A 19,013-nucleotide genomic window follows, 5' to 3' on the forward strand; every position below is an offset into this window, starting at 1 on the left:
GCCTGATTGATGTATATTTCTCATGGCCCCACCATTTTTAGCTGGCCCCAGCTATGTTTTACTTTACACTGTGGTCATCTATTTGCCATCTGCCTTGTTACTTCTATCTCTACCCAAACCTTTTGGCTCTGGAACCATAATTAAATCAATATTGCCCTCGTTACTGGAAAGTGTGTCAGTCTACACCCTAATACCCTTCCATGACCACCATTTCCCCTCTATGCATTATTTTCTCCCTATTAAAAGTTAAGATCCCTGAGGGCATAAATATTTGGCTTTGTACTTTATCCCCAACACTTAATTGTGTGGGGGAGGGAGAGGGTTGTATGTGTCTATGAAGACATCATTTTTTCTTTCCTGGTCCTCATCTCATACTCATAGTTCATGCTGAACTCAGAGTCTATCAGATTTTCATCTCTTTCTGAATCTGGTTTCTGGACACACTTCCCCCTTTTTATACTTGATAAATTTGGGGGCTTTTTTAGACCCATTAATTATTTTGCATTTATTTCTTTTAAATTTTATCAGAATCAACATAATGTAATCTTTTTGGATATTGATCCTATTATCTGCTTTGTGACATCTCTAAATTTGATGAACATATTCTAATTTGTCAACATTGTAAGTCATTGATAAACCCATAAAACAGCACAGGATCAAGTGCTGTAACTAGAAGTTTTCTTCCTAGCTGATATCAGTTCAGTAGTGGCAGATCTTTGGGTTCAGTCAAGTACTGAATCTACCTAATTGTGTTATCATTTTATCCACAAGGATACCCTGCATCATGCAAAGAATTGGCCATATTGACTTGGTCAGATCTTAAGATTGTGTGACCTTAAGTGATAATTCTTAAATTAATATCTACAAAATCCATAGTAGATGTGTCAGTTTCTCACTTCTCCATTCCTCAACCAATCCAAATATTCACTCAGAGAATTTTCTCTCCTCTAAATAGTTTCACATGCACTATAGTTATGACCCTAATTGCCTAAAGACAACTGCAGAAATCTCCTTATTGGTCTCTCTGCCTCCTCATTTTTCCTCTGTATAGTTCATTGTTCACATGTTGACTGACAATCCTTACGTACAGCTTAGATCATATCATTCTGCTGCTCAAATATCTTATTCCCTGGATTCCTGATTCATAGTACTGCAAGGAAAATGCTTTAGAAATATCTAAATGTTATGGAAAGAGGGTCTAGTATTATTACCATAGACTCTCCTCCTATAGACTAAGAATCCTTTTTATTGTTCATTTTGGAAACTGGATCAATGGTTCTTCCCACAATTCAGTGCTACCTTGCTTTAATGGAGAAAAATGGTCAAACAAAGGACCCCCCCCCAAATGAAATAACTATGTTTCCATTTTCCCTCAGTGGTACATTCCTAATTTCAGTCACCTAAGGCTCATAATTTTAATTATCTTCAAGTTATCACCCACTTTAATCCCCCCATTCTAGGTAATAGAGATAGAGTGAGAAATGGGTTAAGTACTGAACTTGAAGTCAGGAGGACCTGAGTTAAAAGTCCTGCCTTATGCCCTAAGTAGTCAACCTTGGATGTCACTTAATTTTTCCTATAACTTAGTTTCTTCATTTGTAAGATGAGAGGTTGTAAAATGATGATCTCTGAGGTTTCTTTCAACTCTGAATCTATGATTTACTGAATTTGCTACCCTAACAAATCACTTTCTGTTTCTTCCTATTCATTTCTATTTTCACCAAACAAGTCTGGCTCTTACTACCTCACACCTGAATTTTTTAATACTAGTCTTTTCTCTGTCCAATTCATGCTGTCAGCTCCTGCCATGTAAAATTTCATTATAGATGACCTTTGCTATGGGCTACATTTACTTACCCAGTTTAGGAAAGACAACAAGGCAGAGACTTTCAGAGCAAGGCAATTAGGATAAAAAAATGAAAAACACTTATTAAATGCTCCTCCTTTACCAAGCAGCGCTGAGGAGATAAATACAGAGAGAAAGAAAGGACAGAGATATACAGAGAGAATTTGTTTAATGTTACTATGGGCCTAGCACTTCTAAGCACTAGAGAAACAAATACTACAAACAGGCTCTCCTCAAGGAGCTTACTTTAAGCCAATAAAATATAGAGGTACTGGAAAGATAGGGGAAGAGAGAAAAAGTGGGGAGGTAGATGAAGTCTAAAGAGTGAGACAAGAGGGAAGTGAAGCATGTGACTGGGATATTTCCTAAAATAATGCTCAGAGAAGCAAACAAAATAGTCCCTAATCTCAAGGGGTTTACATCGTAACAGGAGGAGACAAGACATAAAAGGAAAGTGGTGGCCAGGGAAACCAGAGAAACCTCTTTTCCAATGAGCTTTCTCTCCTCTTTCAGGACCAAATTCCCAGGCTCCATCGGTTTAAATAATACCCATGTTATGGCTCACATAATTCATTGTGGGGTAACAAACAGTACAGATTCATTTTAAAAGTTCTGCAATAGATCATATGTAAGAAAGATCATAGCCAGAGACACTTCTAACAATCAATTGTAACTTCTGACTCCTCCATAAATATTGGAACCACAACCCTACCATTCAACTCTTTCAGGATGGCAGTTGAAGTGTCTTAAGCAGAACTAAACTCACTTCTTTCAAAATATCTCTTCAGTTTTTCTCACAGATGACAGTTAATTCACTCAGTCTCTCAGGGAAAAAAAGTTTCTTTAGAACTAGGTGACTCTAGATCATTCCCATACATACAAGCTTCAGCAGATTCTGGGCACTGAACAGAACTCAAGTATGGTCCCAATAATAAACTTTGTGTCTTTGTATAGAATATCAGCCTATGTAAGTATAAAAAGTTTCATCATCAGAATGTTAAATATTGAGGCAATTTTTTTTCATGGTAAGCCACAAAATAAAATAAGCTTTTCAGAAAATAAATCCTTTAGAAATCTGTTTTAGTATACTCTATGTAATCCAAATCACATTGACAACTTGCGTCTCCAAAGGGAGCTGTGTCTCTCCTTTGGAGCTTGAAGAGTTGAGGGTCATTTTCCCATTAATACTACTATTCCAAGATCCCATTCACAGTATGCTTCCTAAAATGTTAGATATTCAGTCAGTTAAAATTTCATTGATTATCATTGATACTAGTAATTAGCACCCTACTATTGATTTTACCAATTGATTTCTCCTCAGTATCAATTAACAAATATTTATTCATTTTTACAGAAGGATATTTACTGAAAAAAATGAAGACCCACAGTACAAAGTTATCCCCTAATCTGGGGCCCACCCTCCTCTTCTCTATCTTAGTCTTTAGGGAAAGTGGGCTCAGACTTAAAAACTTCTCCCTACTAGGTTTACTTCTGAGAGTAGCACATCTGGTAGATCTCACTTGTAGACCATGGGGTCTCCATTCCCGGCTCACTGTTGGGCTGGGTTACATGGATCTTGCTTCAATGGCAGCTCCTACTCAGATTTAGCTGTTGGTCCTCTGGCAGCTCTTCTGATCTTTCACAACTCACTAGCTCACAGCCTTCTCCATTCTCTTTCTAAGAGAGTGACATTTCCCAGCAAGAAAGATGGCCTAGAAAAATAACCCCAAGAACAGCATGAATTCAAGGGCACAAGTTGACCCCAGGGAGGGAAAGCAAGCCCTGACACTTGCCCTCTCTCTCCTCACCTTGAGGCATATAGAAATTCTTGGCTTTCTCAGTGCCTGGGAGGAGGAAGAGATTGAGCTTCTCCTTTGGTTTTCACACTCACTTCTGGCTCAGCAGCCAATTAAAAAAATTTTCTTCAAGAAACCCTAAGAAGACAGGACATAGCCAGAGAACTCCTTCACATTTTCTGAATTAGGGACAGAGATCTTCCATTAGGCATCACCCCATGTTTTTCAAGCAACCCAAGGGATGGCTATCTTCTCACTCTTGTTAGATGACTGACCCACTTTTTCCAGGCATCAGGTGCTTGATGATAACTTATATGTTTTTTCTTTCATCTTTAGTAATAAGGCACAATTCAGTTCAATAGCCATTCATGGGCAAAAGCTGCTGCTTGGTTATTTATACCTGCCATGCATTAATCCATTGCCAGTTAGGCCATCTACAACCATAACTTTTCTAAACAAGTATAGGTTTTTGGTTTTGTAAACTCATTACGGGTAAGCATGTCACCAGCTATGCAATATGTATTTTTATCCACTTTGCTTTTTTCCTTGCTTTTCTTGTGATCATCACATGAGATAACATTTGTAAAGCACTTAACACATAGTAGGTCCTTAAATGGTTGTTTTCGCTCTTCTCTATCTCAGGCACAAACTTTCCCTCTTGTCTCAACTTTCAGACTTCATCTACTTCCCCCCTTCTTCCCTATCTTTTCAGTACCACTTTATTTATTGGCTTAAAGTAAGGATGGCTCTCCTTCAAACAATTATAGATTTCACTGAGTGTTCCAGAGGCAAGATACGTGATCTTCTCATAAGTGAGCAATAGTCATAAAGGAGCACTTGTAAAGTACTTAGAATTAGGGGAGAGGCATCCCTTCTTTAAGTGGCGTAGTGGAGAGAGCACCGGGACTGGAGTCAGGAAGACCTGGGCCTCAGACACTTCCTAACTGTGGGACCCTAGGCAAGTCATTTAATTTTGTTTGCCTCGGTTTCTTCATCTGTAAAATGAGTTGTAAAAAGAAATGCCAAACCACTTCAGTATCTTTGCCAAGAAAGTCCCCAATAGTGTCATGAAAAGTCAGATATGACAAAAAAAGTCTAAACAACAGCAATCCCTTCTTTCCTCTGCTCTGGAAAGATTATATTTTGATTATTATGTTCAATTCTAGATGTCACTTCTTTAAGTAGAATATGTTTGTAAATTGGATTGTGCTTATAGGAGATCAACCAGGAGAGTGAGGACTATGCTTTCAGAAGGTCAATTAATAGAACTAAAATGAGGTGTTTCTCCTGGAGGAAGAAAGACCTAGTGAGTCCATGAGTCCTCTTCTCTCTGAGGATCTGTCCTGCAGAATTCAACTCAAACATTTATTAAGCACTTTTTATATGCAAGGTACTGATCTAAGGACAGAGGTATAAAAATAAATAGTCTCTGTATTTAATGAGCTGCTACTTTGCCAAAATAACATGTATTCATATAAATAAATACAAGGTAATTTAAGTAAAATTAGCACGTTTATTGCTGAACATGTCAAGGAAGAATTTCCAGAGAAGAGCATCTGAGTTATGTCTTAAAGACTCAGGAAGGGATTGGGCTTATTTTGCTTGGCCCCCAAAATCAAAATTAGAAGCAATGGACAAGAAGGGATATAAAAGTAGACTTGAGCCCAAGGTAAGGAAGTTTTATAAAATTGGAGGCTACATTATTTTGGTAATCTGAATCACTGGTGGCAAATGAATTTCAGAAACCTCATATCTTTCTGTGCTATACCCTGGCACCTGATGCTAAGCAAATTCACCAAGTTTTTGAGGATCAAAAAAATGTCCTCACCTGGTCCAAGGAGGTTTCCCATGTTTGTTTTGCAACTGTCTGGTGGACTTTATATATATATGCTGTTTGTTGTATATTGTAATTATCTGTGTTTGAGTCTTCTGCCTTTCCCAGCATCAAGTACAGTGGTCTGCACACAGTAGTTTCCTTTTCTTGATGCATGCTTTTTGAATGAATGAATGAACAAATGAGCACTGGAAACTGGGATTCATGCTTCATGTCAGGATTGAACTCAAGTAGCCTTGAGATCCCTTCTGACTCTAACTTTTTATGATTAAATGGTACTGCATCAGCAGTAAAAGATATTAACAATAAAGATGTTCAAGTAAAGTTGTTCATTTGTATTATGATTAATTTCTAAATGTTTCAACATAGGCTGCATTGTTTGTCATATTTCAGAATGACAAAAGACATTTAGCTTATTTGATTAAAACTCAATATTGATAATACCACATTTGAGGATTCCTACTTCATTTGGGGATTAGAATGGACAACTACTCTAGTCTCTTCCATCTTTAAGCTTTTAGGAATCCAGGATTTTTCCCCTCAGGACATAGATATAAGTTTTGGGCTTGTAAATGAAATTTACAAGGAAAAGGAAAAAAAGAAAAGATTGGTGAATCAGGCTAGGTAACAGGTTGCAGTGCATAATGGTACCCAGAATTAAAGGCTTCCTGCCACTCTAGTTTCATTTATCTTTATTATGAAAATGACTACTTGCCAATAAATCACATTGTTCACCAACATCTATGAACATATCTTTGGAGTAATATGACTTGGCATTTACTTAATACTCCTTTGATACTTACCTGAAACAGATAACAACTAAAACTCTAGTAATATAATTTGTGACTTGTTTTGTTTTGTTTTGTTTAATTATGTGTCAATGTCAGAGTCTTAAAACCCTCAACACAAGCACAGAGGAGAGCATGAGGAACAGCTCAGAAGATGCTGTCACAGGCACAAGTGTTGCTTGCTGAGCTTATGATAGAGAATCATTCACTGTGCTCTCTATGCCCAGGATCTCAGGAAGTTTGCTAGCATAACCCCCAACACAAGACACCTCAGGATCCATACAACTCAAAGAAATGCGTACACATGAGAACTCTACCACAGAGCCTCTTACCTGACTCACTTTCTGTCCTTTCTGAAACAAAGAGCTCAGAAACTTATAATTTAGTGAACCACTACAGAACTCTAGCCCAAAGGTTTGACTTCTCTTTGTAGCTGGGTCTGTTTGTTTGTTGGTTTGATTTTTTTAATCTGTTGCAGATAGCCTCAGCTTAGAAGAAAACCAGGTAGGGTTCTCAAGATTATTGTCTACTGCCTCTGCTTTAGACCAGCTTTACCCCCCACTGCAGCTCATCAGCCCCTGGCTTCCTTACTGTGATAACTTAATGAATGTATTGATAATGTATTACTTCTTCTCTTCCTGCTCATGAGAAAATTAAATTGTCAGCCAGGAAACTATAGACAATCCCCCTCACCCCTAATGTTATTAATTGATTCCAGGAAACTGTAATGTTCATAGCATAATAGGATTTTGAGCTTGAAAGGACAGGATCTAGAATTTCTGGCCTGGAAGGAACCTCCTGATCAAGAATCCTTTCTATGGCATTGCTGAGAAATGCTCATTCAGCTTCCATTGGACCACTTCTAGAAAAAGGGAACCCACTACCTTCCAGAGAAATCCATTCCACTTTTGGACAACTCTAATTCTTAGGAAGTGTTCCTAACCCATAGTAGCCAAATTCTACATCTCTATATTTTCTACCCATTGCACCTAATTTCTACCCAATGTATTCAAGCTTGAAAGCCCATATCCTTCAACCCTTTCATTTTAAAAATGAAGAAACTGTGACCCTGAGGGAGATACAGACTCAATCAAGATCATAGTGGTAATAAGTAGCATAGCTGAGATGTAAAGCACCATCTGCTTTAAACTTTAAAAGGAAGCATTAGTGCCATCAGAGTCATGTGATGAATGACTGATCAGCCAAACAATGTTTCAGTGAGGGATAACTTTATAAACCCACCATCTCATAGTGAAAAGAGAAGAGTCTTCATGGTATAGTGGTTAGAAAGTGAGCCTTGAAGTCAGAAGGACCTGTGTTCAGGTCCTGTCTCAATTTGTGTGTGTGTGTGTGTGTGTGTGTGTGTGTGTGTGTGTGTGTGTACAGAGGGAGAGGGAGAGGGGGAGAGAGAAGCAAGGGCAGGGGCAGGGGCAGCGGCAGGCAGGCTATGTGTCTCTGGCCAGATCATTTAACCTTGCAGGAGCTCCAGGCAATTTCCTCAAACTGAGTTTTCTCATTTGGAGTTCTCTATATCATTGATATTACGTGTCTGTACAAATCTAAATCTGAATTGTGAAGCTTTAGATCAGAGAAGCATTTATTAAAGACTACTTGGGTTGCTATAGTTGTTATTATAAATTAATAGCATCTGTGACTCAGCACTGGAAGTGATGTCACATATCATGTAAGCCAGTTCCCCCTCATTTTATGGAGGAGGAAGCTGAAATCCAGAATGGGGAAGTTGCTTTCCCAAAGTCTCACAGGTAGTAGCAGATCCATAATTTGAATGCAGATCCTCAGGTTCCTTGTGCAGTATTTTTATCTCCTGCTATCAAAAATCACAAGGTATGGATTTAGAAGCAAGAAAGGGGGATGACTACAGGCCTTTCCTGCTAGTAGAAGTTACAGTTCAGACAGGATTACAGAACTGGTAATATCCTTTCCTATCATGTTGGGAAGAAGTAGATTCATGGCAGAGCAATCTGGGGGCAGCAGGATGCCAGTTTTATGTCTAAACAAATACAGCATGCAAATTGGACCAGTTGTCTAAGAACATCTACTATAGAGAAAATACTGGTATATGCGGAACCTGGAAAATCAATCTTTTCCCCTCCAGTTCTTCCTTGGGGGGTGGTGTTGAGAGAATGGGAAAGGGGACACAAATAAATGCAATGCCACACTAGTTCTTTATTTGTTTAAACCTTATAAGATCTGTAAGCATTTGGAATCCTCTTGACTTCCAGTGCTTGATTGTAAAAAGAACAGTTGAATAGCTCATTGTTTTCCGATTTTTTTTTCTCTAATGTATTTTACAAACAGTCTGGTGACGGGCCTGACACTCTGATTTCTATGTACTGGCACTTCACTTTGGGATTACAGCATTAATAACAGAGTTCCATGCATCACGCCATTTTTAAGCATGATCGTTATGATAAAGGGCATATACTTAATTACAGGCCTGCTTAATTACAGCTCTGTTGAAGCTCGTTTGTTTAGGAGAATGCTAATTGCGCTACTGAGCCTTTGGCACATCCTTGCTTTCATCTGCCGTGGGTTGTTCCGATGCCGTGTATCAGCGTTTTGTTAAAAAACTACCACAAAGGCTGAAGGAAAATGAGAGGCAGGTTTCTTAGTGTATTATGAAAGTGCTGAGGGGGTGGAGAGCGGAGGAGCAGCTTCCTCTTAATCACTATCAGGGTTTGAAGACATGAGTGTGTGAGAGCTGGAAGAGTGCCCTAGAGATAACCTAGTTACAGAATCATAGGATCACAAGGAATTCCAAAAGACCTCCAGCCCAAGCTCTGCCCAATGGGAAATCCTCCACAAACCTTATGCCGTTTCATGGATAAGGAAGCGGAGGTCCAGGATGGAAGATGTGGCCTGCCCAAGGTCATCCAGCAAGTTGTGGCTGAGTCCAGCCTCCCATGCTGCTTGGGGAATTGGAGGGGACCTAGGCAGCATCTGCTCCACCCCTTTGCAGATCCCCCAGTGCAGGAGCCTTACCAGAAAGTGGTCATCTGGCTTCTGCTAGCAAGTCAGAAGCCTAAATGTTGAGCTGGTATCCATGAGATAATAAAAGATCATAAGGAGACTTCCAATCATTCCTTAAGTACTTACTGGGATATTCCAGGCACTGGGGATACAAAAATAATATGAAAATGTACCTCCTCAGGATGCTTGCATTCTCTGTGTAGAGACAACATGCACACATAACTACATATAAAATAAACACAAGATAATTTCAGGGTGGCAGGTGCTAGCTCCAGTGAGGGAAATGGGAAACACATCATATAGGAGATAGCTTTGCAACTAGTCTTGCAGAGTTCTTTGGAAGCCCATGTGATAAGAAGGCATAGCTCTAATGTTCCAAGGAGTCCCCACAGCAGTGAACTGACAGAGCCATTAAAGCAGAGAAAGCTGACCCCAGTCATTTTTCTGTATCATCTTCTTGACTGTTAATATCCCTACAACTCTAAATCTGTGGTTCTATGAAATTCAAACAATTACCTATTAAGCTGTACCTATTAATGTGTGCTGAAAAGAGCATTCAATTTCATATTCTTGTTGTTAAATAACAACCTTGCAACCACAAATGTGCTACCTGTTCTGGGTCTCAAGTTCTCTTTGAAAGAAGAAACTTGTACTGTGTAATTTCTATATGTAGTTCTATTATTCTAGAATCTCTAGTGATGGAGACTTTACTACCTTCTGAGACATCCTATTCTATTTTTATTGTTCAGTTATTTTTCAATCTTGTCCAACTTTGTGTGATCCCATTTGGGGTTTTCTTAGCAAAGATATTGGAGTGGTTTGCCATTTCTGTCTCCAGCTCTTTTTACTGATGAGGAAACTGAGGCAAATGGGATTAAGTGATTTGCCCAGGATTACACAGATAGCAAGCATCTGGGACCAGATTTGAAATGAGTTTTTTTCTGATTCTAGGCTTCAATGCTGTATCCCATGTCACCAACCTCTCGTTTTAGTTTTTTTCTTTATATTAAGCCAAAATCCACTTCTCTATAATTTCCACATCAATATTATTTCTACTCTTTTGAGACTAAAAACAAGCCTAATCCCTTTCACATGACAACCCTTCCAGTACTCAAGTATCTTCTTCTCCAGTCTAAATGACCTTAGTTCATTCTACAATACTACCAGCACTGAGCACAATTCTGCAAATGTAATCTGCACTAGACCCAAGTATCATGGGTTTTTCTCTCTTTTTTTTAGGACATTCTGCCTCTTTAATGCATACCAAGATTACAATGAGTTTCTTGGCTGTCATGTTAGATCACTGGTTCATGTGGAGCTTACAATCCACTGGTTTCCTCTCTAGTGTTCTTCTATGTCCACTAGCTTCACAGGGTCAGACTGTTTTTCAGTATGGGTTAAGATGCAGCCATTAAAGAGGACAAGCAGATAATCTCAGAGGCAAATGGGAAACCACCAATGAAAAGGAAGCTATTAGTCCTTATTCTAAACAAAATCAAAATTCAAAAAGTTAAATTCAAAGGGGATTGGTATGGGACCTGTGCATGACTCATTTCTTTTTTTTTTTAAATTTTTATTTAATAATTACTTTATATTGACAGAATCCATGCCAGGGTAATTTTTTTTTACAACATTATCCCTTGCACTCGTTTCTGTTCCGATTTTTTTCCCCCTCCCTCCCTCCACCTCCTCCCCTAGATGGCAAGCAGTCCTTTATATGTTGGATATGTTGCAGTATATCCTAGATACAATATATGTTTGCAGAACCGAACAGTTCTCTTGTTGCATAGGGAGAATTGGATTCAGAAAGTATAAATAATCCGGGAAGAAAAACAAAAATGCAGATAGTTCACATTTGTTTCCCAGTGTTCTTTCTTTGGGTGTAGCTGCTTTTGTCCGTCATTTATCAATTGAAACTCAGTTAGGTCTCTTTGTCAAAGAAATCCACTTCCATCAAAATATGTCCTCATACAATATCGTTGTCGAAGTGTATAATGATCTCCTGGTTCTGCTCATTTCACTTAGCATCAGCTCATGTAAGTCTCTCCAAGCTTCTCTGTATTCATCCTGCTGGTCATTCCTTACAGAACAATAATATTCCATAACATTCATATACCACAATTTACCCAGCCATTCTCCAATTGATGGGCATCCATTCATTTTCCAGTTTCTAGCCACTACAAACAGGGCTGCTACAAACATTTTGGCACATACAGGTCCCTTTCCCTTCTTTAGTATTTCTTTGGGATATAAGCCCAATAGAAACACTGCTGGATCAAAGGGTATGCACAATTTGATAATTTTTTGGGCATAATTCCAGATTGCTCTCCAGAATGGTTGGATTCGTTCACAACTCCACCAACAATGCATTAGTGTCCCAGTTTTCCCGCATCCCCTCCAACATTCATCATTATTTTTTCCTGTCATCTTAGCCAATCTGACAGGTGTGTAGTGGTATCTCAGAGTTGTCTTAATTTGCATTTCTCTGATCAATAATGATTTGGAACACTCTTTCATATGAGTGGTAATAGTTTCAATTTCATCCTCTGAAAATTGTCTGTTCATATCTTTTGACCATTTATCAATTGGAGAATGGCTTGATTTCTTATAAATTTGAGTCAGTTCTCTATATATTTTGGCAATGAGGCCTTTATCAGAACCTTTAACTGTGAAGATGTTTTCCCAGTTTGTTGCTTCCCTTCTAATCTTGTTTGCATTATTTTTGTTTGTACAAAGGCTTTTTAATTTGATGTAATCAAAATTTTCTATTTTGTGATCAGTAATGGTCTCTAGTTCATCTTTGGTCACAAATTTCTTTCTCCTCCACAAGTCTGAGAGATAAACTATTCAATGTTCCTCGCATGACTCATTTCTTAATACTAACTCAGAAGTATAACTAAATCATCACTTGGGGATACAAAGAAATGGGGAGGAAACCCTCCTAACAAAGTCTGTTACTCACTTTTAGAAAAAAAAGAACTAAGACAAGATGCAGACATTAGTTGGGGAAAGGAAATATAATACCCCACAGGAAACCTGGAAACTGTTTAAAAACACCTAGGTGGAAACTAAGGAAAAGAGTGTGTGTCTGTGTGTCTGTGTATCTGTCTCTCTCTCTCTTTATGTTGAGCATGGGTATGCTATGTCCAAAAAAATGAGTCATAAAAAGAAAATCAGTATGGTATGCTTCAGGCAGCTGCCTAATCTTCTTGGCTATTTCAAGGCATACTTGGAAATAAAGTGGAAATCTTGCCCAAGCAAGTGGTATAAAGTTCCTGCACCCCCAGAGTTTGCAGTAAGTGATCCTACTCGACAGCTGCAAAGCATGTGCCACCTTTAATCTCGGGGTTCTTTGTGGCCCCTGCCTGTTCTCTTTATTTTTGCCCATACACATAGCCATTCCCATGTAGCCCTTCTCTCAAGCTTTCAAAGGTTGAGTCTGGAGCTCATAATTGTGCCATATGATGCAACTTCTTCCCACTAAAAGTGCCTTGATTTCTGTTTCTTTTACCTATGACTCATGGTAGAAAAATCCTTCCCATACTCCACATTGGTCAGAAATGGTATCAGCTAGTTGCAGGGAACTTTAGAATATAGAACATGGAACAGACTTTTGTTTTATAGGCCCAAAGAAGAGGCAAGTAATTTGCCTAAGGTCATGTGACTAATTAGCAACTTTGCTCATAATCCCAGTTCTTTTGTCTCCAAGTCTTGTTCTTTCTGTTGTGGTTTGAAGATTTAAACAGAAGTTCTACTGAGAAACCAAGGCAAAAACCAAATAGCAAAAATATAAAGTCTCTTCTGTGTATAGGATTATGGTTTATCCGCATTCCAGTCCAAACCAGTGCGGAGTCTTTCAAGAGGTTTGTGTCCAACAGTTTCTGGGTTGAAGGGATGTTCTTAATCCATATCAAAGCTGTTTTTCTTTCACCAAATTCCCTTTTCTCAGGTTATATGGGCCTTTAGTGTTTCTCCATCTTGTGTACCCTACCTCACAAGACTGTTGTGGGAAAAGTTGTGGATAACAAACCACTAGGAAAAAATATTTTTATTCACAGTAATAGCTATTAATTAATGACATGTTGTATATACCCCCCCTTATTATAAGCTCTCCTTAAGGATAGAGAATCTGTTCTTTTCCATCTTTGAGTCCTTAGCATGGTATGTTTAAATCATAGACACTCAATGAACATATGTTGAATTGAATTAAACCAGTTATGCTCATGGGGCAAAAAGTTGTGTTTGGTGATTGAAAAAATGGTTAGATAAAGCATCAATGAGATTAAACAAGGCCTTCACTTTAGTCTCCACTGAGGGAAACATTAGCGAGATTCCCTGGTAGTCTTTTGAAGGCATGATCTGATGACAGATCAGAGGTACTAGATCAAATAATGGCACAGGGCTGTGATGTTCTAGGCCTAATTGACAAGCATTTCACCAAGACCAGATGGCGACCCACTCAGAGATTTGAAAAAACCCCAACAAACAACTCAGGGGCACACCTGTAGTGCTTCTGTCTCGAATCTGCACCTTTGTATTACACGTAGTCACTGATAGGTAAACAAGGAGTAGATGATGTGAACGAGTTCTAAGTATTATATTTAGGAAAAATAAACCAGACTTGATTAGCAAATGATTTATACACTTGATAAGTCTCCAGAATGCATCATTCTATTTGCTAAAAGCATTGGCCTATGGTTGCCACAGACAGAAAGCCTACAAAGATGCTGAGCATTGTCTAACAGGAAACAAAACTCAACTATTTTTCCTTTGGAGAGAACTATGATATTCAGTGCCTTATATTCAGTGCAATTAATCAAGCATTTATTAAACACTGTGTGCAGGACACCATGCATGCTAGTTGATGGGAATGGAACCATGTAGTGTATGGTGAAAGAACAAGTTTCAGCATCAAATGACCTGGGGCCCAGATGTCCACTTAGTAGCTATATAACCTCAGGCAAGCCGCTTAACCTCTCTTTGCCCAAGTTTCCTCATAGGAAGGGCAAATCTTATACTACCTACATCCCTGGGCTATTGAAAAGGGTGTGAGCGGTCAGCAGTCATAGTACATAAAAGGTGCTTAATGTTTATTCTGCCTGACAGTCAAGAGAAACAGAATGGTGTAGGGGGAAAAGAGAGAGAATAGTGGAGTCAGGAGATCTTAGTTTGAATCCCATTTCTGACTCAATATGAGTCAATGGTCTGATACCATGGCGAATAGCTGGTATAATCTTAGGCCAGTGGTTATCAAATTTTTTGGTCTCAGTGCACATTTACACTCTTAAAAATTGTTGAGGACTCTTCCCACCACATTGATTTTGTTTATGTGGCTTATATCTTTTGGTATTTACTGTGTTCACAATTAAAACATCTTAGTGGTATTATGGAAACAGTTTTGATCTCACAGACACTTTGAAAGAATCCTAGGGACTCCTCAGGTCTCTGGCAGTATATTGAGAACCACGGATAGACAACATTAGTGGAAGCATATTGCCCAGATCAGGGCTGGCATATCCCTGCTATGATTCCATCCAAACAAATCTGAAAGATAGAGCTCAATTCTTCATGCCACATTTTAAGAAGATGGGTCAATAAGCTGGCAAAAAAGAAGGTGTCCAGGATGGTGGAAAAATGTTGCGTGCCATACAAAGAGGGCTGGTTGAAGAGTTATACTCGAGAAGAAAAAATAATAGGGAATATGAAAGCTATCTTCAAACATTTCACGATTTCTTAATATTTTGATACTTTATGCATAGAGTGATACTAGTTTCTCCCCCCCTCAAAAAAAAAGAACGGATCATTGCTCACTGTCTTAGTCCTACCCAAGTTCAAAGGCTAATGTAAATGTAAATCACCTCCATGATACTTTCTCAGCTTTTCCACAGCTAAATGTGATCTTTCTTCTCTTTGATTTCCCATAGCACTTTATATTAGGGTACTTATATTCCACCTGTATATTGTAATTAATTATGTATTAGATTTTTTGGGTTATATATTCTTTAAGGATAAGGACTATTTTTATCACATAAAAGGAACTTAATATGTTTAAATCTAATTGAATTATCTCTTCCACAAATTTCCTCTAGGAAAATATTGTGATGGACTCCAACATGGAACTTCTGACTCCATGTACAATAATTTTTTTACTGGCCTACCATGGCCTGAAATTCATAAAATTCACATAATATTAGGATTTGGAAAAGGCCTTAGGAGATATTCAATCCAGCCTGGCCAAATACAGGAATCTCTTCTCTTCCATGCCTAACAGATGGTTGGCCACCTGTTCTCTACTTTCCATGGTGGAGAGTTCATGATTTGTCAAATAGCTCATTCCATTCAGTTGAGCAAACATTTATTTAATGCTTACAAAAAATAAGTAACACACCATTTTACACCTAAAACCTTACAATCTGAGAGAAATAGTTAGCTCAGTAATTCAAGGATCTGTGATTTTCATTCAATGTATACTCTTTCCCAACTTCATGCCTTTGTATTGGTTATCTCCCATGCCTGGAATTCTCTCTCTCCTCCTCCTCTTAGTTTCCTGGGCTCCCTTCAAAACTTAGCTCGAATCTCATCTTCTGCAGGAGACCTTTCTTGGTCACCCTGTTGTGAAGGGCTTCCCTGTATTCTGCATAAGCATTTAGTTATTTCCATCTTCATCTCCTCCATTAAAATGTGAGCTCCTTGGATACAGGAAATGTTCTTGCCTTTCTTTGTATCTTTAGGGCTTAGCATAGTATCAGGCACATAACAAGTGCTTAATAACTGTACTTTCCTGCCAAGATTTTTGTGAAGATCAAGTAATAAGATAATGTATGTAAAAGCACTTTGCAAAATTAAAAGAACATCCAGCACCTGCTGTTTCAGTGTTACAAGGAGTTCCCAGGTGAAGGCTACCTTCATCAATGCACATTGGTACCTTCTCTGCAACTCTCAAGCTTAGACACATGAGGGGAGGAGGGAGGACTAAAGGAAGAGGGTAGGGAGGACTTCAGAGCTTTATAAATATCTTATTTTGTCCTAAACAACTCTGGGAGATAGTGCTGATGCGATTCCCTTTTTACAGCTGAGGAAATTAAGGCAGGCAGAGATGGATGACTTTCCCAGGATCATGCTGATAGTAGGTATCAGAGGCAGGATTTGAATCCAGGTATTCTTGCCTTTGAGACCAGCTCTCTGTCTACTCCACCCCACCATGTTGACTCTCACAAACTTTAAAAGACTGTATAAATGTCAGTTGTTGTGAATGCTCCTGTCCTTGAGACTGGCAGTGCTATTAAGGAGTTCATCGCCAGAATACTAGATACGAGATGATTCATTTATTTTTTTCATCTATAGGAGCTCTTGAAGACTGTCTGTTTAAAGCATGAAGGGTGCTGAGGCTGGAGTCAGCAAAGGACGCATCTGCATGAAGAAAGCAATAGATTATTGAAGCAAATTTGATGCTGTAATCCCCAATGAATAAAATTACCCTGGGAAGTAAAGTGGTCATGGACCAGAGGTCATTTACCTGGTACAGGCCCCTCCTGGGCTCCAATTTCCCCATCAAACTGTTTTTAAAGTTAGTGATGTGTTGATGGTGAACAGAGAAGTAGGCTTTGGGGATTATGGTAGGGGAAATATCTCTCCGGTTGGGGAGCCCTTTTAGTTCTAAAACAGGTCATATTTCACCCTACTGCATAGTTGGGCCTATAATTCATTACAGCATAATTTTTTTCAGGGTTCTCTTTTGTCTTTTTTAATCCATTGGAGATATCAATTTTGTGCATGTATATTTTCTCAGACTGGTAGAAGAACTTCTAGGGCTTCAAAGAATTAAAAATGATAGAACGTCATTGGAGGTTATCTTTTCTATTTCGTACATGCAGAAAAGGAAAGTGACTTACACAAAGTCACACAGCTAATTAGTAGCCATCATATAGCCCTTTAAGGTTTTCAAAGTACTTTTTATGTAATAAGAAGAACTGATATTTCTATAATGCTTTAAAGTTTGCAAGATGTTTTTTTCTGTATCCAATAGAATGTAGGCTTCTCAATGGTGGGAATTGTTTATTTTTTGTCGAGGTATCCCTATCATCTAGCATGGCACCTGGCTCTAGTAGGTGCTTAAGAAATGATATGTGGTAAATGACTGAATTTTTTTCTCATATGTCTTCACAATAAGCTTGTAAGATAGGTCGATATTATTATCCATATTTCCAGGTTAGGAAACTGAGGTCAAAGGAGTTGCATTTTTCCCACAATAAATATTAATGCAGAATTCGAATCCAGGGATGACTCCAACTCCAGCTGTTTTCCACCACACCCTGTCAGGCCATCATTCAAAAAGCAGCTATTAAGTGGGGTACTGGGTAAAATACAAAGTTTATGGAAGACCCAGTCCCTACTCTTTTAGAGATTACAGTACAGTATTGTCAGAAATATGTATTTAGAATCTTAAATATCAAACACATCTTTGTGTTGGAGAACTCAGAGCCCAATGTGTAAAGAGACATGGAGCTATTAGGATCTCAGTTTCTTTACCTGTAAAATAGTAGGATCTGACTTTAGATGTTCTTTAAAGTGCCTCCTAGCTCAAGCTCAGACCTTTGAAATTTTGAGTACAATGTTCATGGCATTATTATTAATCTTTTACTGAGGGATTACAAATGAAACCTCTCCAATCAATTTGGACATATCTTCAGAGAGTCTGGTCTTAAAACTTCAAATCCATTAAGTTAAAAGAACTCAAAATTCAGTATCCAGATTACTGAAGGTGATGGCCTTCCCTAGTCAAACCACATCTGGAAGGTAATAGTTTCTTCTCTGCAATATGAATTAGGAAGAACACTGACAAAACTCAAGAGCATGTCCCGAGGAGGGTACCCAGGAGATTGAGTGAGAGGCCTTGAAATCATGTGTTAAAAGGATCCATGAAAGATCTGGAGATAGGTAGTCTGAAGAGAAAAAGGAAAGAGGGAAGTCTTGGTCGATAGCATCATTGTTTTCTGGATTTGAAGGACTGGCCCATGAGAGAGGGATTGGGTTTGTTCTGTGTAGCCTTACAGTGCACAGCTGCAAACGGGGGAGAGTTGTGGAGACAGATGACAGGGTAGAAGGGAGAAACTTCCTCTCAGTGCTTTTTCAGGAAGCAGAGAGTTCCCCATCCCTGAAGGCCTCCAAATGGAGAATGAATGCAATTTGTCAGAGGTGCTCTATAAAGCCTTTCTTTTGAGTTTGGGGTAGAACTAAGGGCTCCTGAGGTCCCCTTCAGCTCTGAGTTTTCTTGATGCCTAAGATGACTTTGACATGTGCTTTCTCTTCCTTTTTCAGCTATGGATGGAGTACCTTTTATGATTTCAGAGAAGTTTTCTTGTGTTCCAGAAAGTGTAAGTTATGTGCATGATTCTTATTAGAAAAGATGGATGTTCTAGTGAGTCATTTTCATTTTAAGTGCAAATGGTAATTTTGATCCAACCTCATAGCTGTGAATACTTTTCATTTTCCAAATGTAGATTAATAATTTTTGTTCTTTTTTATTTAATCATGGCAATTTATTGAAGAAAGAAGTATAATTAGTTTTAACATTATGGAAGTTGAAATCTGTGGAAATGACAGAGGACTTCATAGAATCACAGCATTTCAGAGGAGGAAGAGAGCAGTCACCTAAGCTAAATCTCCTCATTTTATTAACAAGGAAGCTGAGACTCAGAGAATTTACATGACTTGCTTAAAGTCATACAGGAAGTTAGTGGCAGAGTTGAAAAAAAGAG

At 38.5% G+C, this 19,013-nt stretch overlaps 1 protein-coding gene across 2 annotated transcripts in view; it reads left to right on the forward strand.

Moving 5' to 3' along the window:
* MVB12B (multivesicular body subunit 12B) overlaps nucleotides 1-19,013 on the forward strand; it is a 290,278-nt gene that overhangs the window by 230,294 nt on the left and 40,971 nt on the right. For both annotated transcript variants that reach the window (XM_051979657.1, XM_051979656.1), the window contains exon 8: nucleotides 18,574-18,629. In XM_051979657.1, coding sequence (XP_051835617.1) covers nucleotides 18,574-18,629 — 56 coding nt within the window. The remainder of the gene's footprint in view (nucleotides 1-18,573; nucleotides 18,630-19,013) is intronic.

The sequence above is a fragment of the Antechinus flavipes genome, chromosome 2 (genome assembly GCF_016432865.1).
Source record: "Antechinus flavipes isolate AdamAnt ecotype Samford, QLD, Australia chromosome 2, AdamAnt_v2, whole genome shotgun sequence".
In the NCBI taxonomy this organism is placed as follows: domain Eukaryota; kingdom Metazoa; phylum Chordata; class Mammalia; order Dasyuromorphia; family Dasyuridae; genus Antechinus; species Antechinus flavipes.